This window comes from Cavenderia fasciculata (assembly GCF_000203815.1).
Source record: "Cavenderia fasciculata unplaced genomic scaffold Scf_Dfasci-G-o-80e12.f1-5, whole genome shotgun sequence".
Classification (NCBI taxonomy): Eukaryota; Evosea; class Eumycetozoa; order Acytosteliales; family Cavenderiaceae; genus Cavenderia; species Cavenderia fasciculata.
The window spans coordinates 1,512,335-1,538,101 of NW_004457735.1; the positions used below are offsets into that span (position 1 = coordinate 1,512,335).

General features: G+C 35.0%; 10 protein-coding genes across 10 annotated transcripts; 4 read left to right on the plus strand and 6 right to left on the minus strand.

The window, feature by feature from the left end:
• Window positions 1-156: 156 nt before the first annotated feature.
• Window positions 157-1,032, minus strand: DFA_05424 (uncharacterized protein; the record flags this gene model as incomplete). The annotated part of the gene is made up of 1 exon (XM_004361086.1): window positions 157-1,032. The coding sequence occupies one exon, from the start codon at window positions 1,030-1,032 to the stop codon at window positions 157-159; it is 876 nt and encodes a 291-aa protein (XP_004361143.1).
• A 323-nt stretch (window positions 1,033-1,355) lies between these two features.
• DFA_05425 (uncharacterized protein) lies at window positions 1,356-3,118 on the plus strand (the record flags this gene model as incomplete). The annotated part of the gene is made up of 2 exons (XM_004361087.1): window positions 1,356-1,445; window positions 1,550-3,118. 2 exons carry the CDS (start codon window positions 1,356-1,358, stop codon window positions 3,116-3,118), a joined length of 1,659 nt encoding a protein of 552 aa, XP_004361144.1.
• A 563-nt stretch (window positions 3,119-3,681) lies between these two features.
• On the plus strand, window positions 3,682-4,374 carry DFA_05426 (uncharacterized protein; the record flags this gene model as incomplete). The annotated part of the gene is made up of 4 exons (XM_004361088.1): window positions 3,682-3,754; window positions 3,865-3,950; window positions 4,146-4,221; window positions 4,364-4,374. The coding sequence occupies 4 exons, from the start codon at window positions 3,682-3,684 to the stop codon at window positions 4,372-4,374; spliced, it is 246 nt and encodes an 81-aa protein (XP_004361145.1).
• Window positions 4,375-4,650: 276 nt separating this feature from the next.
• Window positions 4,651-5,516, minus strand: DFA_05427 (uncharacterized protein; the record flags this gene model as incomplete). The annotated part of the gene is made up of 3 exons (XM_004361089.1): window positions 4,651-4,749; window positions 4,832-5,214; window positions 5,291-5,516. The coding sequence occupies 3 exons, from the start codon at window positions 5,514-5,516 to the stop codon at window positions 4,651-4,653; spliced, it is 708 nt and encodes a 235-aa protein (XP_004361146.1).
• Window positions 5,517-6,290: 774 nt separating this feature from the next.
• DFA_05428 (NUDIX hydrolase family protein) lies at window positions 6,291-8,301 on the plus strand (the record flags this gene model as incomplete). Its single annotated transcript, XM_004361090.1, has 3 exons — window positions 6,291-6,347; window positions 7,082-7,531; window positions 7,618-8,301. 3 exons carry the CDS (start codon window positions 6,291-6,293, stop codon window positions 8,299-8,301), a joined length of 1,191 nt encoding a protein of 396 aa, XP_004361147.1.
• Window positions 8,302-8,491: 190 nt separating this feature from the next.
• DFA_05429 (putative cation efflux pump) lies at window positions 8,492-9,778 on the minus strand (the record flags this gene model as incomplete). Its single annotated transcript, XM_004361091.1, has 1 exon — window positions 8,492-9,778. The coding sequence occupies one exon, from the start codon at window positions 9,776-9,778 to the stop codon at window positions 8,492-8,494; it is 1,287 nt and encodes a 428-aa protein (XP_004361148.1).
• A 1,894-nt stretch (window positions 9,779-11,672) lies between these two features.
• Window positions 11,673-15,483, minus strand: colC (colossin C; the record flags this gene model as incomplete). The annotated part of the gene is made up of 4 exons (XM_004361092.1): window positions 11,673-14,814; window positions 14,878-14,896; window positions 15,111-15,152; window positions 15,387-15,483. 4 exons carry the CDS (start codon window positions 15,481-15,483, stop codon window positions 11,673-11,675), a joined length of 3,300 nt encoding a protein of 1,099 aa, XP_004361149.1.
• Window positions 15,484-15,981: 498 nt separating this feature from the next.
• Window positions 15,982-18,227, minus strand: DFA_05431 (uncharacterized protein; the record flags this gene model as incomplete). The annotated part of the gene is made up of 3 exons (XM_004361093.1): window positions 15,982-16,514; window positions 16,639-17,955; window positions 18,068-18,227. The coding sequence occupies 3 exons, from the start codon at window positions 18,225-18,227 to the stop codon at window positions 15,982-15,984; spliced, it is 2,010 nt and encodes a 669-aa protein (XP_004361150.1).
• Window positions 18,228-19,662: 1,435 nt separating this feature from the next.
• On the minus strand, window positions 19,663-23,632 carry DFA_05432 (uncharacterized protein; the record flags this gene model as incomplete). The annotated part of the gene is made up of 8 exons (XM_004361094.1): window positions 19,663-21,297; window positions 21,405-21,486; window positions 21,558-21,626; window positions 21,699-21,866; window positions 22,262-22,853; window positions 22,931-23,099; window positions 23,231-23,448; window positions 23,521-23,632. 8 exons carry the CDS (start codon window positions 23,630-23,632, stop codon window positions 19,663-19,665), a joined length of 3,045 nt encoding a protein of 1,014 aa, XP_004361151.1.
• Window positions 23,633-23,964: 332 nt separating this feature from the next.
• Window positions 23,965-25,747, plus strand: slu7 (putative RNA splicing factor; the record flags this gene model as incomplete). The annotated part of the gene is made up of 2 exons (XM_004361095.1): window positions 23,965-23,983; window positions 24,090-25,747. 2 exons carry the CDS (start codon window positions 23,965-23,967, stop codon window positions 25,745-25,747), a joined length of 1,677 nt encoding a protein of 558 aa, XP_004361152.1.
• Window positions 25,748-25,767: the final 20 nt, after the last annotated feature.

A 25,767-nucleotide genomic window follows, 5' to 3' on the forward strand; every position in this document is an offset into this window, starting at 1 on the left:
TTAAAAACGAATAAAAGAAAATAATTATGAAATATTTTTGAAAAGATATTAATTGCATCTTTGGAAAATGAACCTCCCTTTTTTAATATATATTAATATATCTATCTGATATATATTTAACAAATATTCATTTATTATTATCTACTACTACTACCTTTAGTTGTATTTAGTTGGATGATGAGTAGCAATATAATTAATTTCTTTGTGTTTTTCTTTTGAAACTACTCTTTCAATTAATTCTCCGGTCGCTCTGTATACTCTCATTCTTCCAGTGTCTTCATCGTATTTCTCTACAAATGTGTTTCGAAGTTTATCATATGATTCATTTGATATTGGTCCCATTACTCTTTTTGGTGGAGTATTTGTTTCCAATTCTTGTTGTTGTTGTTGTTTTTGTTGTTGTCTCTCCATTGCCATTTGTCTTTCCAGTTGTTTCTTTTTTTCCAGTTCTTCCAACTCTTGTTGTTCCTTTAATTTCTTTTTTTCCTTCTTTTCTTTTTTTCTTTGTTTCTTTTCCTTTTTCTCTTTTCTCTTTTTCTTTTTCCTTTTTCTTCTTCTTTCTTCTGATGATGATGATGATGAATCTGATGACGAGTCATATGAGGAGGATGACGACGATGATATTGATCTTGATCTTGATCTTGATCTTGACTTTGATCTAGACTTTCTTTTCTTTACTCTATTCTCCTTGTCATCGTCTCTTTCTCTCTTATCTACATTATTACTTGTGCTTTTGTCTCTGCTCCTACTCCTTGATCTTTGTCGGTAACGATCACGATCACTTCGATCTCTACTTTTTGATCTTGCTCTTGATCTATCTCTTGATCTCTTTCTGTCATGATGACGACTATATCTATCTTTGCTCTTTGATCTTGACCTTGATCTTGATCTTGATCGGTCTCTTCTATAGAGACTATCTCTCTTTCTTTGACGGTCTTCTTTTTCTAATCTATCATTTCTATTATTATAACGGCCATGGTCTGTACTTGATGACCTTGACCTTGATCTATCTCTTGTAGTTCTCCTTTCCATCAATGATAATATCCAGCACACCAACAGGCGACGTGAACAACAAACAAAGATACTATTAAAATAAATTTAATTTTTTAAAACCCTGTAGTTTATCAACTCTCAAAGATTTTATCGTGGCTGATAGATTTATTGTAAGCGAGAAGAGATATTTATTGATAGGAGATATTTAAACCACGGCGACCTTTGGAGCAGCCTTGAAAGAATGCAGTGGTTGATACTTCTCTCTTTCAACCAGCTAGCTCGCTCATTCACTCAACTCATTCTTGTATAATCAAAGTTATATATTTATTCAATTCATAGTTATAATTGTACAATTAGACAAGATGAAGTTGTTATCAACCCTATTCTTTTTCATTGTTGTTTCTGCTAGTATCATAAACTGTCAACCAACATTAAATGAACCACCTCCACAAGTATGTTGTTGTATATTTGCTTCTTCTCAACTATAGTTATAATACTAACTCTTTTTCTTTTCTCTTTTCTCTTTTCTCTTTTCTCTTTTCTCTTTTCTCTTTAGTATGTAATTCAAGGAACATTTTCAATTCCATATGCAAATGTTACTATACCAGTAACACTAGTTTATGATTCAATTAATAATCGTCAATATTATGATTATTATGATGGATTGGATATTCAATTGAATCTTTGGAACTCGAATTTGAGTTATACAATCACTCCACAGGTATACCATCTTGGATGTTCGGTCAATGAGTATGCTGGTCAACTCACTCCTATTCTTCCAGTCAATGCAAGTGATTGGGTATTCAACGGAACTGCCAATATCAATGGACAACAAGCCAACACCTTTATGCTCAAGACTGTCATGTATGGAAAGCCAAACTACTATTACATGAGTGTAGATGTCAACGATGGTACTCCTCTCCAATACTATATCGATGGAGAGAACCTTATCCTCGGTCCAAGCCATCCAGATGTTTACATTTTAAACATTACCTTCTTTTCATCTGATATTTCAGACTATGAATACGTGTTTACTCCACCTTCATTTGTTATTTGTGAAATGTCACAAGATTCTTGGTCAGGTGAAGAAATCAAAGAAAATGAAAAGAAAAATAAGGATTGTACATTTGATCCACACCATATTGTCAATCATGCCAAGGAAAAGGAATCAAACTATCAAGTATCGTTTGAAGAATTTAAGAAAACACACAACAAACAATATAACCATCAACACCAACACAACCATAGATTCAATCTATACAAGAATAGATTACACAATATTATTCGACATAATCACAAATCTGACAAGACCTTTAAGATGGGAATGAATCATTTTGGTGACAAGACGGTTGACGAATTGATGGGAATGACAGGTCAAAGAAATGGAATGCAACTTGACTCTGAACTCTATGAAAAGGCTGAAATCCATGTACCAAAAGTTGATCTAAAAGATTTACCTGCATCTGTAGATTGGAGACAGTCTGGTTGTGTTTCACCAATCAAGGATCAATCGATATGTGGATCATGTTGGGCGTTTGGTTCGATTGCAGCTTTGGAAAGTCAAAATTGTGTTGTCAATGGTCAATTGGTAGAACTCTCTGAACAACAATTGGTAGATTGTAGTTACCAACAAGGATCAGAAGGATGTGATGGTGGATCTGCCTATGGAGCATACGAGTATGTTATGGTAAATGGAGGTATCTCGACTGAACAAGTCTATCCATACACATCAGAGAATGGGTATTGTCTTGTCAATCATAGATCGTCTGGTGTACAGATTCAAGGATACATTAGAATTCAAAATGGTTCAGAAGCCGACCTTCAAGAGGTTATTGCAACGATTGGACCTGTTACAGGAGCCATTGACACTCATCTTGGTATTGATCCAGACTTTTATTTCTATCAATCTGGTGTATACTCTTCACCCATATGTACATCCTGGAGCTACGACCATCAAATTCACATCATTGGTTATGGCACCTACCAAGGAACAGATTATTGGCTAATTAGAAACTCCTGGTCTACTCATTGGGGTATGTCCGGATTTGCGATGATGCTCAGAAACTCCGATAATTCATGTGCCATTGCTACCGATGCTGTTTATCCAGTTGTTATTAAACAATAAAAAAAAAAGTAATTATTAAAATGGATTCATTAATCCCTTTACCAAAAATAATTAATAACCCCCTCACTCTTCTTCTTCTTTACACACAATTTTTAAAATTGTGGTGGATATACCCAGAGTTGAGTTTAAGTGATCCAAAGTGTTAGGGGAGGAGGAGGAGGAGATGATAAGATGAGGGGGGTAGGGTATGAGTGGAATATCTAAATTCTTTTACTCTTTTGGGGGTGAGATATGGTATGCTATGAGATAAAAAATTTTTGAATAAATGAATTTATTCCTTGTTCCAAAATTGGAAATTTAGAAAAAAAGAAACACCCTCTTTTTATCAATGTACTTACAAAAAAGGAAAAGCAAGGTGGAGTTCACCTTATTTTTTAAATTAATTAATATATTTTTTTTCTATCTCTCTCTCTCTCTTTACTTGACATCAAAAAGAAACAACAACAATTGTTCACATTCATTTAAAAATCCTAATCCTCCTAGAACTATCTAAAAGTTAAAATATTAATAGTTATATAACTATCCACACACACTCTCTCTTTTATTCTCCTTTAAATTAAAAAATGTCCTTCTTTGAAAAGCACTGGAACCAAAATCACAATGGAAATACTCGTATCTTCCATGAAGATTTTACAGGTAATTATATAGATAAATAGATATCTCTATTGATCCTTAAAACCCTGTATTGATTAATTTAAAATCTTCTTTCTCTCTCTCTTTCTTTTGTATTTTTATAAATGAAATAGGTGATTTCTCTGACTCACCAAGTTTACAAAGCGCACAATTCAAGATGGAACCAAGAATTCCTTCATTGACTTTGGATAAGGAAAAGGTAACTACTATTTAAAAATATCTATCTATAAACTTTTATATAATTGTTTACCTATATTAATATTCTCCATCCATCCTTCTTTCTTTAAAAAAAAAAAGAATAAGCTCTAAATCAATTAATAATATAATTTTGTTCTTTCTTTTTTCAAACCTCTGTAAATAACAACAACCTATATAATTATATAAAAAAAAAAAGAAAAAAGCCTTATTAAAAGCTGACAAGAGTGAATCACATGATCATACAACTCACGATCCATCAAGAATCTTTAACCGTTAATTTGAAAAATAAATAACATTTTGTAAATAAATCATCCAAAAATTATCAAACAAACATAATTGAGTTATTGTTTTAAAAGTTTTAAAAAAACTTACAACTTGTAAATTCTAATATAAATATATTTAATATTATTTTAGAATGTTCATAAACAATTGGTTTCCAATTTAGTGGTGCAAAGAAATGGAATACATATGAATCGATCAAAAAATTACATACCAGACTCTAATATTCTGGAGAATCACCAAAGTGGCCAACAACACGCTGCTCGTAACAAAATTGTGTTCTTTGATAAGCCTCCAGCCCGAAAACGTGATATAATCAATCTAGAAGATGACCGATAATTTGAAAAATAAATAACATCCATGGAAATTGGGATTTTATGGTTGTTTCTTTAATGATTGTTTATTTATTTATTTGTTTTTTATCAACTATTTGAATTATTACCATTTTGTTCCTCTTGTACTTGTTCTTGTTCTTGTTCTCTTTGTTTTAAAAGCTTAATATAATTTATAACTTGTAATTTCTAATATATTTAATATTATTATTTTAGAATGTTAATAATAATAAACAATGGGAACATATGAATTAATTATTGATGTACATACCTGACCCCAATATTCTGGAGATTCGCCCATGCCAACAACACGCTGCTCGTAACAAAATTGTATTCTTCGACATGCCTCCAGTCCGGAAACGTGATACAACCTGCCCAGGAGGCAAGATGCAATGAGCCCTGATCTACCACGTCCTGCCCAACAATGCATATATATACGGTTATTAGAGTCCTGTTCCAACTTGCTCAATAGCAAATCAATAAAATCTGCCAACTCTGTAATGCTTTCGGCTGCGCCTCCGTCTTCCATAGGAAAATTTATAAACTCTATATTTCCTATTCCTTTTTGCTTTGCCATCTCCAATACATCTTGTTGGTATGCTCTAAATGCCTTTAACTCACTCTCTAATTGTAAACATACAAATATGTTTATCCCTATATATAGAAAAATAAAGTTAGAGTTTGTTTGAAAATGTTCTTGTATGTTTTGTGTATTATTATTATTATTTACCAGAGTCTAATAAGGAACTTAATATTTTAGAGTGGATGTTATCATCTGCATTGCCTGGATATTCACCAGTTAGAACACGTCCTTTGAGGATCCAGTTTGAGGTGTCATTTGGTCCACGCATATCATCGTCATCTACCTTTTCCTTTGTACATGAACCCTCACAACATATACCGTCTCTTCCTTCTATATGCCATCTTGGTGGTAGAATATAATTCTGAAGAATCATTTTGTTTTTGTTCTATGAGTAATAAGTGTTGAATATAATAATATTGCTGCTGCTGTTGTTGTTATTTGTTGGAGATAAGAATACTAGAGAGTGTAAGCCAAAACTTGACATGTAGATACTGTTTGAAGAAAAGGAGGAGGTGGAAGAGGTAAAAGTTGCAGTTGTCATTAACCCAAGAGTCTCTTGTTGTTTTGCTACTTTATTATTTACTACTTGTTACTTGACAAGTATTAATATCAATCACACGCACACGAACACACAAAGACAATAGTCTGTTTCCTTTTAAATGAATATATATAAATATAGATATATGATAATGTCAAGTTCAAAGACATCCACCAATATTATGTGTTTGAAAAAAATGAACAAAATTTAAAAAAATGAAAATTGAGCAAAGGATCGCTTGATGACACCAAGATCTTATTTCAGCAATGCCCAACATCAATGATAGATATTTGAAAACTGAATTCAGTTGCCTTATCACTCGGTTTTATCATAATGAGGTATGAAAGTGACTACATGTACATCAAAAAGAGATAATTTTATCTCTGTCATTGTTAGTGTTCTTTTACATGATCCCAATCTGATGAAAGTATCCTATCATTTGATATCAAACCAACGACACGGTTCGTCCGATACACATTTTGTCTTAAAATCATAACATCTTTTTCACATGTAAACAATGCTACTAAGATAATTTCAAAGTAATAATCATCATATGATGATGATTCAATTCTCAGATAGTTGTTATTATTTCTTTTATATTAAATTAAAATGAGTGAATGTATCTTAACCGGTAGTGATCTGACCAAACCAGGAATGGTCAAAACGGTATGAGTATAAGATGATCTCGACAAAGCACTTACGGGTCGACTCAGATAGGTTCGTCCGATACACATATAGTTTTGTCTTAAAATCATAACATTTTTTTCAAATGTAAACATTGCTACTAAGATAATTTACAAGCAAATTCTTATCATGGGATGAGGAAGACGAGTAATCAGGTGACTGACCTGAAAAACCCTTGGAAAAACCGAAAGACGTCAAAAAGCTAGCGATAATCAGATGACCATTAAAATAAGAACTAGAGATAAAAAGAGAAACGTATAAATACCTCAAAATAAGTTAGTCTATATTGTTCTATTGATAAAGGTGAGAGGTCAAAAATAGGAGAGTTGAACATGTCAGGTGAACATTTTTTTTTCTTCTTCTGTCTCTTTACTAATCATTCCTTCTTGATACTAAATAGTTCTATAAACTTTGCTTTATAAATATCCCTCCCTATATATATATATGATGTAATATAATGCTTTATTGTTTTGGTGAAGTTGAATTGGTATTTCTTTGATGACCATTTTATTCCAAAAAAGGAATTTTAATGATGATAATAAAATCGACAATATTTCAAACTTTGGTTTCCCAATCATCACCATCAATATACAAACTCTAAATATTTATGTTGTTTGTGAAAAGAGAACATGTCGAGAAATATAGATGTAGGATTAATATTTAGGTTCATTATTCTGATCATTCTTTGTACTATTACCAATTGTATATTTCTAAAGAAATTATCACTCAATTCATCTGTCGATTATCATATTAAATTGCAACAAAAGAAACAACATCAACAACAACAACAACGACAACAAGAGATGACAACTACTATATCACCATCAGTATCAAAAGAGTATTGGCCAAATGTATATGAAAGAGATCAACATGGTGTAGATAGATTGGCAACGTGGAGTGTATGTACATTACACATGCTTGGTATTGATCATACTATTGGTATGGTTCAAATTGAGTTAAATAAAGAGACTGGTCGTCTATTATTATCTCCTGCAACACAGCAACAACAAGAACAACAATATGCACATAACCACAACAACAACAATAAGAATTCTAGATTTATTGTACCTATTGCTCATCCCGACACTTGTCCCTTTAAAGCAATGATAACTTCACAATCACATCAACAATTCCTTAAAGAATCACCTCCTCTTAATCCAATCAAAGTAATTATACTCTATACTTTAATCTCTCTAAGTTTAACCTTTCTTTATACTTAGTATTTCCTTTTCCTTTTTCTTTTTTCTTTTAGGTAGGAGTATCAATTTTAATTCAAGATAAATATGATAGAGTATTTTTAACAAAGAGAGCAAGTACAATGAGAATATTTCCTTCATTTTGGGTATTACCTGGTGGACATATGGAAAAGGGAGAGACGTTTGAAGAGACTGGCATGAGAGAATTGTTGGAAGAGACTGGAATCGATTTAGTGTCGACTAGAAATGTAAATCTAACAGTGTTTGGTGCCTATGAAAGTACCTATCCACTCTATTTAAATGAAGGACGTCTTCCAACGGATCATCACACAGTCATCTATGCGCATATAAAGATTGATCAAGATATTGATAATAGTCAGATTAAATTGGAACCAAATGAAGTTGAAATTGGAGCGTGGGTACCTCTATCATTATTGGCCGAAATGTTTGATAATAGAGGTAAAGGTTATGAATTTAAAGATTCTCCTCATAATTATAAACATTTATTAAATCGACAAGCTAAAGGTCCATCAAGTGAAGCTAATGATGGTGATTCAAGTGAAGATTTGGAAATTCATTATTCAACAAAGAATACAAACGATAATCATCAACAACAAAAAGTTGGAAATCTTAGACAATCATTTTTAACTGGTGGAGAATTAATACCAGAAGGTACAGTTTTCATTTTAAAACAATATTTAAATCTTCAACAACAAAAACAAAAAGAATTGGAAAAATAAATAAAAGTAATAGTATTAGTAGTAGTATGGTTAGGGTATTATGAAAATGATATAATAATAATAATAATAATAATTTATTAATTTTAAAATGGGATAATAGGTAGTTGGTGTTCTTATATATTAAATAAGAAAAGGAAAAATAATAATAGTGATAATAATAATTTAAAATGTTATTTAAAGTTTTGATGCCTTAGATTCTTTTATGTTCTGGACGATGTTCATATTCATAGTCGACATGAACAAAAGCACGTTCAACTTCATCTAAAGATTCCAATTTGATTTGAAGTGATTCACCGATATCGTGACTCTTTTGGAGTGGCATGTCTGGTGGGAGGACAATATCAACTTCGACGAAAAAGTTGTTACCAACGTGGAAGGCACGACAAGTGTCGACTTTGAGGACCTCTGGTGAATGTGACATGGCGATATAGGTAAGACGTTGGAGGAACTCGGGTGGGGCAGACTTGCCGACGAGCAATTGGATTTGCTCGTAGGCTTGTGAGGTCCAGGAACGGAGAATGATAAAGGCTACGATGAGGGCACCACATGGATCGAGATACCAAAACTTGGTACCTAGCATGGCCATAGTGATACCAAAACTATTGACAGTGATATCGTTACGATGGTCAAGTGCAAGTGTTTGGGCAGACGAACTCTTTGTCAAGACACGACAATAGAGATACATCAATACCTTGCAGGCAATGGCAACGACGACAAAAACAATCGACATGATAGAGAGTGAAACTTCTTCGTTTGGATCGTGTCTAGCCAATTTGGTGACACCTCCCCAAATGAGGTTGACCGAGACGGTCGACATGAGCGATGCAAAAATAATGATACCAATTGGTTCCATACGAGACTTGCCCGTTGGATATTCGAAATAGTTTCTTTTCTTTCTGGCACGTTCCGTCATAAAGAGAATAAAGCCAGACAAGAGATCCATAAATGCGTCGATCGATGTGGCAAAGAGTGCCATCGAGCCAGTGATGATGGCTGCGGTGATTTGCATGGCAAAGAGTACAATGTTGACCAACAAACTGCCAACGACAGCAATCTTGACACGTGGGTCTTCCTCTTCCTCTTCATCACCGGTCGTTTCCTTGAGTGGTGTGAGGAACTGGTCAATCAACTCGTTTTGACTCTCGTAGAATTTACGTTGACGCTTGTTTTTGATGGTTTTGATTTCGTCGTCGTTCTTCTTGGTCGATGCAAAGATATTTCTCAAATCTTCGGTTTGTTTGGTGTGTCGACGGTAGATGAGTTCACTTGACATTGGTCCATTGCTACTGTCGTTGTCGTCGTTGATATCTATGTTGTGTGAGTGTCCCATCTTGTTGCCTAAAAGCAAGTTATCACTCTCTCCCTCTTCTTCATTGACAATAGCATTGTCTGAAGAATTTAGAATTGAATGACTATTGATGGTTGTTGAAGTTGAAGTTTCATCTTCATCTTGAAACTTTTTATATTGAAATGACATCTTTATATCTCTTTTCTTCTCGTAGTTGTATAATAATAATAATATATCAAAGAGAGTTTGTCAAAACTACTTTTGGGGGTATATATATATATAAATATAATTTACAATGAATGATCTTATATCTCTCTTTAAAAACAAACAAACAAACAAGTATACTAATATTTACAATGAATGAATAAAAAAAAAAAAGTAAAGAATGAATGAACTAATTGGACAAAGTACCTGTTTGTTTGGTTGGATCATTTTAGTGTTGGATGTTTTTCGGGTTTTAAAATCAGACACAAAATCAAAATTAAATTAATTACTTTTTTTGTCAGAAATTCCGACCTGGGTATTAGCTATTACATCTATCAAGTAGTACTAGATTTATAAAAGTGAAGATTAATTTGATTTGTTTGGAATCATAATTATTTATTTATGATTCTTTAGATATGATGATTAAAAAATTTTTTTGGTAAAAGGATTCTTTACTTCCTTTTTAAGACATTCGAATTGGGTTTGCCCCAAATTAGATACATTTGGATGAATTCAAGGAAAATATAAAGGGTTAAATAGTTTCCAATTTCATAAATAGTTTTCCATTTTATTCATTCAAAAAAAAACGGTTTAAAGTGTATGGATAATGGTATTTTAACGAATAGAATATTGGTATGTTTGGGTTTCACTTTGAGAATTAAGACGGGAATTTTTAAAACGATCGTACTCTTTTTTGGAGGTATTGAAGAAGAACTCACATTCTAAATTTATGGACTGTTCACTTGAAAAGGGGGAATTATCTTGTAGTCCAGATATTGAAATAGATTTGGCTATATTCAGTTGGCCCATTTGAGAAAGTATTTCTAAAATTTTAAACCTTTGATTAGATTTTTATTCTCTTTTTAAAATACATTTATTTTTTTAATACTTACTCATGATTGACATTTTTTAGAGTTGATAGTTTTAATTCTCGGTATTGGACAGATCCCAAACCCAAACAAAACACACAAGTAACAATTAATACGAAATCATAATTTGGTTCAATTGAGTCAATTACAAGATACGAATCTTAACATTTGTACAAGATGCCTTAATTGTAGGAAAACATCTAAAGGCAAAATATGGAATTGGTATTGAATTTGATTTTGAAACCAAGTATCAACTTCCACAGTTATCATTGGAACAAAAGATGGTTGCACTCAATATTCAATTTTGTCAATTAATCTATAAAAGAAAGATATTCTTTTATTTATTCATAAAGAGTTTATGGTCTATTATAAACCCCACTAATATGATAGTGGTGAGTTTTAGTGATGACACAATAAAGATGATGAGAAATCTTGTTTGTCGATTGAACACTTGAAAAGGAGTAACTATCTGGTCCAGAAATTGAAATGGATTTGGTTTGGGGTTGGCCCATTTGGGAAAGAATTTCTAAAGAAAATCACAACCTATTAGATTATTATTTTTTGGTACTTTGATTTTATTATAATACATACTCATGATTGACATTTTTAGAGAAATTTTTTTTTTTTTGTTGAAAGATAAAAAAAGTATTATTAAAATTGATTGAACCTGAACAAAGTGAAAGGTATTAGAAATAATTTTTTCATATCCATTTAAATATCCATTCACTTTCCAAATCCAGTGATTTATCATTTATTATAATATTTTATTCAATTCTAAAAATGAGATATAATTTCATTAAATTCCAATTATTTGTCCTACTTGATCTACAATAATCTATTTTTGTGTGATTCAAAATAAAAATAAAAAAAAAAAGGGTGACCAAAAAAGTCAATCAAAATTATATCTATATATATATATTAAATTATTATTTTTATTTTGATGATGGGGGGGGGGGGGTGTTTGAAGATCAAGAAAACTAAAATTTACTCTATCTCTTTTTGGTTATTTTTTAAATTTTCTTGAAACCAAAATGACAATTATTGAAAAATACACCTCCAGTTGCGACAGCACTAAATTCAGCATAGACAACTTGATTGCTGGGGTTGAGGATACCGTCACTGTCTCTTAGATCTGATCCTGGACCGTTGACAACATTGACTGGCGACAATTTGACTGCACCAATAGTAGAGTAGGATTCGGATGGGATGGCGCAGACATAGTCGTCGCTAGGTTCGACTCTAAAGACGAATGAACCATCGGCTGATGACTTGGTTACGGCTGTTGGGACATCTTGACCCTTTCGCAAGAGGTAGACACTGATACCGGAGAAACCTGGCTCGACGGCATCTTGGAGACCGTTAAAGTTGGCATCTGACCAGATACGACCAACATGGTATTGAGCAAGCGATTTCTCATAGATGGCAGCGATATCACCGAGACCATTCTCCTTGCCAAACGATGATCTGCTGCTGACACCACCTGGAGTGACATAGAGTGAGTAACCTTTGACAACTCTACCTGTGGTAGTGTTGAACCATTTGATGGAACCTTGGAACTCATCGTCATAGTCGAAACCTGTGGCGGCGATGAGACCGGGTCCAGCCTTGATGGCAGCAAAGGCAGCAGTGTAGTCGTGGAGATCCTTCTTTTTAACGTCAAAGAACTGGCCGCCGCCTGGACCATAGTAGAGCCCGGTCATGGACAATTGCTTGGGACTGGATCCGAGCATGCCACCACACATGGCGTTGTTTTCGAGATAGTACTTGCCGTTGGAGGCAAGACAGGCGACCAACATATCGGGAGCACTGACAGTGCTGGCGCCAGTGTCACCAGAACGGTCTTTGAAACCCATGACAATATGACCGGCATCGTCAAAGATGATGCTGGTGAGCATGGGTTGGGAGACGTCTTCTGGTCCCCATTTGGTCCAGAGCGAGCCAACACAGTTGCCAAAGTTGTCAATGTAACGACATCCACGGGCATAGTTCATGGTGAATGTCATGACGGTGGTCCAGACGCCGCCAGCAGGGGTGACGTCGTAACGCAAGATGTAGGTGGCGAGACGCGAGCCGTGTTCACCCGTGCATACACCACCCGTGTAGAGCGATCCTTGGTTGATGGCAACTGGGAAGATTCTAAAGTCACCCTTGCAGTTTTCGGGGTCTGGAATGTTGACGACGATGATATTCTCCCTTTTGGCAGAGACACGTAGTGGGATACGGATGACTTGGTTGCGACGGAGATTGGTAATGTAGATGTAGTCTTCGTAGACGATCATTTGACCATAGGACATTTTGCCAACCATGCTTCCGGCGATTTGGTTTTCACGCAGGTCAAACGAGTGAGCGTAGGTGCCTGTAAAGTCTGCACCAAACAAGTCCTTGGAGTTGAGATCGATGAATGGGAAGACAAGACCGTACTTGTCGACCTTGTAGATACCTCCTGGACCGAGTGGACCGGTATCCGAATGAGCCTTTTGGTAGGAGGCCAAAAAGATGAGTTGATCCTCGGGGTCGTAGGCAACACCATGCACGCAACCAACTTGGTTGTGAGTGGCCAGCTTGGAGATAAACGACTTTCCGGTAGAGTCGTAGGCATGTCCAGAGGCCTTGCTGTCAAATTTAACAGCGGCTGCTTCATACTTGAACGAACCCTTGAGTGCGCCACGGACAAAACAACTGGTGGCAAATGCCTTGGGTGCATTGTACCCTCCGTCGATGTTGGTTCGGTCGTTATAGACACCACCAACTGTCAGTGAGCTGATTGATCCTCCAACGATAAAGTTGGTTGCAGGCGAGCCTGTAGACACGTATCCGGATGGCAAAATGATTTGAATGACATTGGACTGATTGGCAAACAAGGTAGAGAATGACCAAGCTCCATCAAATGCAGTGATTCTAGTGGCGAGGATAGAGCTGTCGTATGGTGATAAGAGTTGGACGATGGCACCCTTGATACCAGCTTCACTGGCACCCTTTTGACCATCGAGATTTTCATCAGAGAATACTTGTCCCGAAAGCGACTGGTCTCCAGTTGGGGTCAACCCAAAAGTAACTGGGGTGGTTCTAAGTGAGAATACATAATCATCGTCGTTGGTCAATCTAGTGTTGGCACCTGGAATGGAGACGGTAAATGGTGCTGGATCAAAGCAGTCCTCGGCATTATATTCAATGTCCAAAAGATAGGTTCCAAAGGGAACATTATCAAATCCACCGGCTCCAACAAGATTGGTTGCATCTTTGTATGGCGCGTTGGTACGAGCATTGATAACAGGCTTACCATTCAAATCCAACAAGTAAAAGTTTACTCCAACTCTTGCATACTCTCCATCATCTCTTACTCCATTTCCATTGGTATCTTTGAATAAATGGACATCGATGGCTGAACATGTTGTACAAGTCGATCTTGGTCTCTTGGTACTAGGTGGTGGGGTGGGAGGTTGAGTTGGTGGTTGAGTTGGTGGTTGGGTGGGAGGTTGAGTTGGAGGTTGAGTTGGAGGTTGAGTTGGTGGTTGAGTTGGTGGTTGAGTTGGTGGTTGAGTTGGAGGTTGAGTAGGAGGTTGGGTTGGAGGTTGAGTTGGTGGTTGAGTTGGAGGTTGAGTTGGAGGTTGAGTTGGTGGTGGTGGATTTACATAGAGTGTAAGTGTCAATGTTCCATCGACAGATTGTGCACCATCGACTGGGATCAATGGGATCATGAGTGCAATGGGTTCAATCAACAGCTGTGCCTTTACACCGTCGGCGGGGGTTGCATAACGGATACAATTGGGCTTGTTGGCAGGACATGCCAAAGTCATGGCATACTGTTCAATGTGGTAGCCTGGGGGATTGGTAATCTTGAGGATATACTGAGTGGCATCCATCAAATCATCAAAGATGAAACGTCCGTTGGCTGGTGTGACGACATTGGGGACTCTCTCTCCTCCACGTCCAAACAATCCTCCACTTGGATCCAATTTAATAATGACACCGGCAACGGTAGGTTCACCCTCATCAAACAGAGTATTACGGTTCAAATCATTGAATGCAGTACCAAGCATACCATATGAATTACTCGATGGTTCCTCTGCCAATACCCGTCTATATGCAGATATTGACACTAAAATGATACCAATAAGATATATTATTTTATATGGTACCATATTATTTTGTCTAAATAAATAAATAAAAGTAAAAGAGTTAATAAAAAAAAACCTATAACTTTTTCAAAATAACAAATTGATCTTAAGCATACCTATATTTATATATTAATTAATTTTAGATTGTTGTGTTTCTCTCTCTGGAATAAAACTAAATAATAATAATAATAATAATAATAATAATAATAATAATAAATGTTCCTGTTTTTTGTGTACTTTTATCCTATCCTATCCTATCCTATCCTATAATCAATCAATATATCTTTCTAAATTAAAATAATAAATTATTAGTCTGGTAGTCAAAAAAACAAACTACTTTATGTATATGTACTTCTTCTTCTTCTTCTACTACTAAAAGATAATTATAATAAATTATTATTATTTTTGTTATTATTATTATTTGGTATGGGTTGGATGATATAGAGCCATAGTTGAGCAGTGAGTTTCATCAAATTATTAAACCAACACATCCATCCATCTATCCATCTATCCATCTTCTTCACTCTATAGTCAGCTGAATGTGCTGGCTACCTGTCACTTGGCGTCAACGACGGTGATGCTCATGAGAGATCGTCATTGCTACACATTCTGTTGTGTTTGTTGATATTGTCAATATAGCTATAGCTTCCTTCTTCTCTTCTTGTTCATATGCAATTACGAGTTGATTTGATACGGGATGCATTGTTGTTGTTGGGGGGGTGTGAGTTTCAACAAAATCCAATATCGTCAACAATGATGAGAGTACAGCGTGATTCCACCCCCCTTTACTGAATATTGATTTGTTTTGAATTGTATACCCCAATATTTTGTTTGGTGGTAGTCTAGTTAACCTGATGTTTCAGATGCAATATATCATTCTTCATATGAACCGAAAAGAGTGAGAGAGGTGTTGATTGTTGATGTTGATGTTGATGTTTATGATGTTGCACATTGCTATGATACATATATCACAAGAGGAAGATGAAGAGTGTTAACAATATATGTTAGTTGTGTGCAATGACAATTTTAATTTTTTAAAACATGGTGTACGAAGATATATTGAAAAAAAAATATGATATATGATTTATTTAATCACAGGATTGTTGTTGATCTGGTTTGGGTTTGGGAGGAGAGGAGATAGGTAGGGGGATTATTAATATATATAGAGTTTAATCCCCTTTGTTTCGTTCGTATTAACTATTTAATAAATTTCACTAATTTGAGGTAAAGATTCAATCAATGATTGTAGATCTTGACCAAAACTATTGTTACGAATCATTAGAGCTTTGAGTGAGTTGTTGTCGCAGAGAGCATCGTTGATGGCACGACCACCATCATCTTCGATTCGGTTACCGCTGAGTCCTAGACTTTGAAGGGTAGTGTTTCGACGGAGGGCATCTCCAATAGACTTTGCTCCAACTGGTCCAATCAAATTAGAGTCGAGTTGGAGATTGATGAGTTTGGTGTTCATCATGAGACTCTCGCCAATAGCCTTTCCTCCACGTTCACCAATATGATTGTTGGTGAGTGATATCGATTTGAGTGTACTATTGTTTGCAATGACTTCGGACAACACAATGGCTCCCTCATCACCCACTCGGTTGCAATCCAAACAAATCCATCTCAACTTTGACAAACTAGCTTGTCCCGATGCAATATGATGTATATTTGGTGATGATGATGTTAAAAAGGTTGATTTCTTATTTCTTAAAAAATAATGAATTATAATTGGTACTTGTTTGTGATGAATTATTATTATTATTAAATGGATTATTATTATTAGTATGATGATTTCCATTTCCATTTCCATTTGATGGATGTGGGGGAGGAGGAGAATCTTGAAGTAAAGATTGATTACTATCTTGTCGATCCAAGTTAAATTGGTTGGAAGGTAAATGGTTGAATTGAAGGTTGGAGTTTTTAAGTGATTGTGAAATGGATTTACAAGTCTCGACACCGATACGGTTGGCGGCGAGGTTGAGACGAACGAGACCGGCGTTGGTGGCCAGACAGTCGCCGATGAGCTTGCCACCGGCGTCGCCGAGCAGGTTGTAGCTGAGGTCGAGGTCGGCGAGCGTCTTGTTGAGGGGTAGGGAAAAGGCGAGTGATTTGGCACCTTTGAGCCCGATTTGGTTGCCGCTGAGGTCGAGAAGGGTGAGACTTGTGTTGGTCTTGAGCGCGTCACCAATGACCTTGACAGTGTGCTCGCCAAACTGGTTGCGTTTGAGCAGTAGCGTCGTGACTGCTTGGTTCTTGGCAATGGCCGCACCGATGGCACAACCGGCGTCATTCTCGAGACAGTTGAAGCTGAGGTCGAGATGTTTGAGTGAACGGTTGCTGTGCAACGCTCCGGCAATTGCCATGGCACCGTCGTCGCCAATGAGCGTGTGTGCGAGGTTGAGCGACTCGATCATGATGTCTGGTGTCGCAAGACCCTGTCCAATGGCCATACCTGCATCCGGACCAATGTCATTTGATGCCAACACGAGCGTGCGTAGTGAGCGGTCGTGTGGAATCAATCGTTGTCCAATACTCACTCCTCCACGCTCTCCAATGCGGTTGCTGCTGATATCCAACTCTGACAGCGTGTCAATACCGACAATCGCATCGATCAGTGCGTCCATCGAGTCGTCTGTAATCTGGTTGGTTGCCAAATTGAGTGTTTTGATCTTGCATCCAGCACACTCTAGCATGCGTGCCAACAACCGCACCGACTCGTCGCCGAGCTGGTTGAAACTGGCGTTGAGATGGAGCAAACCCGAGTTACCAGACAATGCCGAAAACAACGCCACGCCATCCTCGTCGTTGAGGTGCGAATGCATCACTGTGATTGACGAAATGTGTGGATTGACCCTCAATGGTGCACCCACAAACTGGCTGCCATGCAGATTCATGTTGCATGAAATATCGAGATGTGAAAAGGTAGAATGCGTATTCTCGAGAAGACGTGCAATGCTACTGGCATCAACCTGTCTGCTAAACTGCATCTTGAGTGATTGCAGTTTGGGCAAACGTACAAATTGGTCAATGAGGCCATCAATAGTGAAATATTTGCACTTGGATAAATCCAAGTGTCCTATACTCTCTCCCTCTTGTTCAAACAATCTAGTCAATATATTATCATTTAATAATGTATTGTATTTATGTAAACAAAATTGGAATAATATTGGATCGTCTAAATATAGAAAAATAGAAAAAGTTTATTAATAAACATGTGGAAAAAGTTATAAATAAACCATCCTATCTATTTATAAACTATATAAATAGAAATCTAAAAATATACATACAATTTATAATTGATATTGATTTGTTAAAATCTATTTCCTTTCTATAATCTTTGTTTCGTAGTCTTTTAAGATAGGTTTCCCGTTTTCTTTCAACTTTGTTTTTCGCATGTTGGCATAATTCTAATATTTCTTGGATGATTGATTCATCGTCGGTTGCCATTATTTTTTCTTCTCCAGTTGTATTATCTATACTTTTATTATTATTATTCTCGTTGTTATTGTTATATATCTTATTATTATTATTTACATCCATTATTATTATATATTATTTATTATATTATTATTATTATTTAATAAAAAAAAAGAAAAAAGAGAAAAGATCCTAATAAAATAGTAATGATTAATTATTTTTATACGACTATTCAAATATTTTAAATTATATATAAAATATATATAGTGAATTGAATTTCTTTGTTGTTTTGGTTGTTTGTTGCTCTTAAAGAAGAAGAAAGGAGTAATTCGTTGTTTAGATTTGAAAAATAAAAGATGATAAAGTGCTTGCTTTGTTTGTTGTTGTTATTGTTACTGCGCTGCTGCACGTCGTCGTTGGATAATTATTTGTTTGAGATTAATGAATGTCTATATATATCTATGTTGAACCCAACCACGGTTAGACAATAAACAAACAAACACACTGACAGCTCTAACGAGTGACTATTTTTATAATATAGTAGTTGATGATGATGGTAAAAACTATTCTTCTTGATTCACGAATGAATGAGTGAATGAATGAATGAATGACTACTACTCTTTGTTTCACTAAATTATTATTATTGACTATAACTAACTATTTATATATTATTAAAAGTATTATATATATATATATCTATAAATTGTATATTTATAACTTCTTATTATTACTTGATGAATATGATGATGAGTGTACTTGATAGCTGTTTTTCATCTCTCTATCTTGTTGTTATAATAATGTTGATAATGATAGGTATAATAATAATAATAATAATAAAATAGCTATTGATAGAATGTGATGATGATCAATCTCTTTTCTTGTGTTCTATTTTTTCTTATTATAATTATTGCAAAAAAAAGCTTTTGGGTCGAGACTTTGAGACCACAAACACAAATTCTTTGCAAAGAGAGAGAGAAGGATGAATAAGAATAGATGTTCTCTTCAGTTTTTTTTCTTTCAAGTGATTCACTCTTCGAGCCTTGTAACTAGAAATAATAAATAAATAAATAGCAAACAAAAGGGTGAATCTGCTGCTTCTATTTCCCCATCACACCAGCAAGAAGAAGCGAATGCAGTTAGTGGTTGGGGGGTTGGTGAATGCTGGGGAGATCACCTGATCAGAACACTGCGGTGCGAGTAGGGTGGGTGGTGAGATATATAGGGGGGTACCACTGACAATGGTGGCAAGAGGGGGTAAACAGATATTTGGTTGGACAACGCAGCATGATTCATCCTTTTGTCACTCCGTTCACATGACGCAAAACGCACCATGTGTTTTGGACGATCGTCCACAAAAGGTACACCTGATGAAAAAACGTTGAAAAGATCGATCAGCTGGTCTTAAATAATAATAATGTAGCTGGTCTTAAATACATTATTATTAAACTATTATTTTATTTTAATATTAGTTTATATTTAATGCTTTTGAAAGAGCATGTAAACAAAATGAATAGGTTAGAGGAGTAGAGGACCAAAACAAAAAAGTGTCTGGGTAGGTACCAGCCCAAGAGGTTGGTGTAGTTGTGTTGTCCCATGTCTGATGGTAGACCATTTCTTGATAAATGTCCTTATCAACAACACCAGAGACACCTTGGATTGTAGATAGTGGTCTATTGTGAATATGTGGATTACACTGGGTACCATTTAAATATTGACATGTATTGACTGGATAGGAATAGAAATTACTCGAACTACCTTTATGCGATCCAGAGAAAAAGGCATTAAATGTATACTCCTTGTCAATTAGTACACGATCACTAATATATTCAACTGCACTCTTTACCAATGATTTAACAGTCGATGGTGTATTTGGTCTCCAATGATAAGTAAGTTGAGGAGAAGTAGAAGTAGATCTAGTTGTAGTCCAAGTATCAATCAAAGTTAATACGGCAATACTAGTAGTCATAAATCTATCATCTCCATTATGTAATGGGTTACCACTAGCACCGGTATCTTGACTACCCAAGAATCCATCCCAAAAGTAGTACATCTTTTTTTCTACTATTTCCAATTTAACATGATGGTAGAGACGGTCTGTTACATCTTGTTGAAGAGCATCGAGTAGAATATCGTGAGCATACTCTAATGCCGATGGGTATAATGGATGTTCAAACTCTTCCAGCAGACTAACTATACGAGATGCAAACCACCCATAATCATAGATTGATGGGTAATACACCAAAGCTATATCAGCTCTATTAAATGCACGACCAGACTTTATCGACCATGAAACAATATCAGCAATGCTCGTGCAAATATTTGCAATATCTTGAGTGAAAAATGGTGGACAACTATTATTATTATTCTCTACGATATATTGTCTTGTTGCAGAAGCAATACCAAACAATGCATTTAGAGCTACACTAAGATCAATATTATTCATATTAAAACTAATGTGAAAGTATGGAGATGTTTTTCTTTGATCGGCCAATGTCATCATCCAAGTGGTTGGCAAGATAAATGATTGTTGTTTGTCCGTATCATTGGCCGTGGTGAGAGACTGTAAAAACTCGTGCATCATATAGTATGTTCTTGGATCAATTGTATTGGTATCTGGTGATTTTGAGAATGGTACATATGAATAATGGACATAGGAAGCAATGACATTTGAAATGTTTGGATTGGCCGATTGCCAAGTTTGATGTACTTTTGGATGAGAGTGTTGAACCGTTGACAATAAATACCCAAGTGCAATATTGACACTAGTATCATCGGTATCTGCTGGTATAGCCATATCAGATCCACCTTGACTAGGTGTTTCAGTAATGATTGTTACATCATCACTAAATGGGATACTCGGGACTGTCATTTTAGCAACCGTTTCAAAAACCTTTTCAAGTGACCCATTTGTTGCCATTGTCAATTGACCAAGATTCACTGGAAGAGAGAAATAAGTCTTTGTATTTGGTTCATATATTTGTGGCCAAAAAGTGTAAACTCCACTACCATTTAATCTATTTTGATCTCTGAAATAAAGTATTGCCTCTGTTCCAGATTCAAGTACATCATTTGATATTTTAATACTACCTAATTTCTCAGACTATAAATGGAATGAATTAAAGGTAAATTAATACCTTTAATTTAATTATCTCTCTTTAACTTAAATAGACATACTTGAATTAAATTAAATAATATAAAATTAGTTACAAACATATTTGGATCTGATATTTTAATACTTCTTCTTGCTTGTGTTTTGTTTGGATTTCCACAAATGTTATGATGAATGTCACTGAACAACAATAAAAAAAGTGAGTATAGTTATATAGTAGATCTCATTTGTTTTTGAATGTTCAAACATACCTTGGGAATAAACCTTTTAATTCTTGCCATGTTAATTTATCTTTAGTTAAATTAAAACTAGTTGATTCTCTAATAAATAAAGAATGGTTAGTTTATAGTTTCAATTGAAATCATTGATATATTTATATTTATAAATCTTACTTGATTTGAGAATCTTCAATCAATTGATATAATTTTGAAATTGTATTTTGAATTTTTCCAATTTTACAAGGTTCATCAGTATTTGCCAATACCAATGTCAAATATGACGATTGAATAATAATGAATACACAGACTACTAATATAGTAGTAGTAGTATATGAAACTATTCTTTTCATTTTAAAAAAAATGATAACAACAATATATTAGTAAAGTGATTACCAAAATAGGTTTATATTTATACTTTTTCAATAGTTATTTAAACATACCTCAAACAACCAAACTGACAAACGAGGGGGGGTACTTGAAGAATCTAGATCTATACCTATAAATAAATAAAAAAATGACAAATAATATTTGTATTTGTATTAGTACACACACACACACACATAATGGATGTGAGTGAATAAATATCTGATAATCTATTTTTTAATCCAAATAATAATAAATAACAAATAATAAATAATAATTATTAATTAATTTGTGAAAGTGAAGTTTGTTTGAATTATTCTTTGTGTTTATATATATATATGATGATGATGATGTTTCACATTCACACTTTTTACTTTCTATCATTTGAATCTGTTGGTTTGGAATTGAGGATTGGGGAAGAGGATGAAGGTGGTGATGAGGTGGTAGAGGTGGATGAGGATGATGAGGATGAGGTGACAGCAGCCATGGTATACCATAGACCACCAATAATGACAATGATGGAACCAAGTAATTTGGGTGTGGTAATACATTGAACCTTTCTGATTGGGTCCAAAGGATCACAGAGAAAGATGGCAGATGTTCCAAAGACTACAATTGATTGAATGGCATAGAGAACACCAACAGTCACTGTTCCATAGGTTGACAATAATGTGAATACACTACTTGATCTAAATACACTTCCAAGTGACAGGATTGCAAAAAGCACAAATATGTAGAAACCAGATGACTGTGACTCTAGGATGGGTTCGATTACCCATTCCTTGCGATTATAAAAAGTGGCAGTTCCTATATACGTCAATACACACATCACCGAATAATACCCATATCTCGATGCAAATTGAAACGGTGATACTTCATACTCTTTAATGACATACTCTGAAAAGATATTACTAGCTGAAAATACAAATGCCGCAAATAGTACAAATAATACACCAACAAATGATCCTATAAATAAAATAAAATAATAAGTATAAATGATATATATCTATCTATCTTTACTAATCTATTTAATCTACACATACTAAGATTGGAATATTGATCAGTTGGAGTATCGATGGTGGTGGTTGATGGATGAGATGGTTTATAAACGCATATACATAATCCCACTACAATGGTGAGGATTGATAACCATTTACCAGTTGATAAATGTTTCTTTAGTACAAATTTGGATAATAATGCTCCAAATATAATCTTTGATGAAAAAATAACTTGAAATAACTAAAATTGATCCGATGATTATAGATAAATCATATGATGATAGGATTGATTAATAAAAGATTATATAATATTGGTTATAGTTGTTTGTTGATAGTTAGACATACACCGCTGCCAATTGCAATTTGACCAATTGTTGTGCAAAGACTTGCAATGCAATCAAAGACTGCCAATGCAAAGTATCTAGAACGAGGTACTGATGATGCAGGTTTCCACTTTCTATGATTGTGTGATGTAGTTGGTTCACCGCTTAAATTACTTGGTATGAATCTTAACATTAAATATCCCACAAATATACAAAGGTTTGTAAACATTGTCTTTGGGTCTAGAGAGATATATATAAATTAGTTTCTACTTATCTATCTATCTGTGTCTATTCTATCTAAGTGTATCATACCAAAATGAACATTATCATAGATCAATTGCACAGTCAATGTATTGCAGATACCAGATGCAAGAAATAGACCGCAAACTGACAATGCATGGACGATCACACTATTCTGTTTCATTCTTCACCTCCCATTAGACACAACACCAACAACTATGATTTAAAAATGATACAAGTAGTACTACTTTGAGAGTTGATTGATTATGTATATCTATCTATCTATATTTACATATAAATAAAAGATTATATTGATGATTTTTTGTGAGTGAAACAGAGAAATTAAAATACAAATTTGTCGACTTACTTTATTTCTATCTTTGTTTGTTCATTCATTGTTTATTTATTTATTTATTTAATTAATTTATCGGTATAAGAGAATAAGAAAGAAGAGGAAGATATTCACAAATTCATAAAAAGGATCTAGATAACTTACTTGTAATATTATATATAATAATGGCATCTTCAGCGACTGGTATGTTAAATATTATTTTTAAGAGAAAGAGAGAGAGAAGAGATAGTAGTAGGACTATTAAACTAACTATTATATCTTTGTTTAACTTATTTATATTTACCTTTAGATCATTGGAAAAAGAGAGAAGAATGGAAGAAACAAAAGGAATTGGAGGAAGCACGTAAAGAGGGTACAGCACCTGCAGAGGTAGATGAAGATGGTAAAGAGATTAATCCACACATTCCACAATATATGATGCAGGCACCTTGGTATGTGTCGACCAACAAACCATCACTCAAACATCAACGTGCATTCAACAAAAAGACAGACTATGACAAGGGATGGTATGAACGAGGTGCACAGGCAGCACCGGCATCGACAAAATACAGAAAGGGAGCGTGCACCAACTGCGGTGCAATGACACATAAAGCAAAGGATTGCTGTGAACGACCGAGAAAGGTTGGTGCCAAGTTTTCAAACGATGACATCAAGGCCGACGAGGTTGTTCAAACATTGGACTTGGACTATGATGGTAAACGTGACCCATACAATGGATATGACCCAGACTCTTTTAAGGAAGTGGTCGATCTATATGAACGTGCCGATGCAGCAAGAAAAAAAAAGAAATTGGAAGAGATTATGAAACAGTATGGTATGAAAGAATCAGAGGCTGCAGCCAAACAAGAAGAACTGCTCAAAGATGAAGAAGACAAGAGTTTTGATGTGGATGGTATGGATCTGCATCAACGTCTTGATCCAAAGTCAAGAACTACTATTAGAAACTTGCGTATTCGTGAGGATACTGCCAAGTACTTGTACAATCTCGATCTAGACTCTGCGTTTTACGAACCAAAGAGTAGATCGATGCGTGACAATCCTCTACCAAATGCTGGTGACATTCCGTTTGCTGGAGACAACTTTACAAGGGCGTCGGGTGACACCAAGAACTTTGGACAGATGCAAATGTTTAGTTGGGAGGCGTACGACAAGGGACAAGACGTCGACTTGAACGCCGCTCCGTCACAAGCCGCTCTCTTGCATCTCGAGTTTCTCCAAAAGAAGGAGGCACTCAAGAACAAGGCCAAAGAAACACTCGTCAACAAGTATGGCGAGCAGACAGAGAAAGCAGACGAGGATGCAGCCGCTGCAGACCGTATTGCCCAAACCGAGGTCTACACAGAGTACTCTGCGTCGGGTAAACTCATCAAAGGCGAGGAGAAACTTGTCAAGAGCAAGTATGAAGAGGATGTATATAGTAACAATCATAAATCAGTTTGGGGATCGTATTGGGAGAGTGGTCAATGGGGTTATCAGTGTTGTAAACAAACTATCAAACAATCTTATTGTACAGGTGAAGCTGGTCGTAAATTAAAAGATCAATCAAGATTACAATTACAACAACAACAAACTACAAAAGATCAATCAAAGATTGAAACAACAGAAAATGATAAACAACAAGATGAAAATAATAATAATAATAATAATCAACAACAAAAATCATTATTGGAACAAAAAGAATCAATGACAGAAAAAGAGAAAAGATCAATTGAAAAGGAAAAGAGAAAAAAAGAAAAACAAGAAGAAAAAGATAGAAAGAAACGTTTCAAAAAGGCTCTCAAGGAACAAGATGATCATGCCAAATCAAATGTTGAAACAGATGAGAGAAAACGTGGTTACAATTCATTTGCAACAGCCGATGATTACAATGTCACTGAAGAGGATTTAGAAGCTTATAATCTTAAGCGAGTTCGTGGTGATGATCCAATGGCAAATTATAAAGAATAAATAAACCTTTTAAATTATTA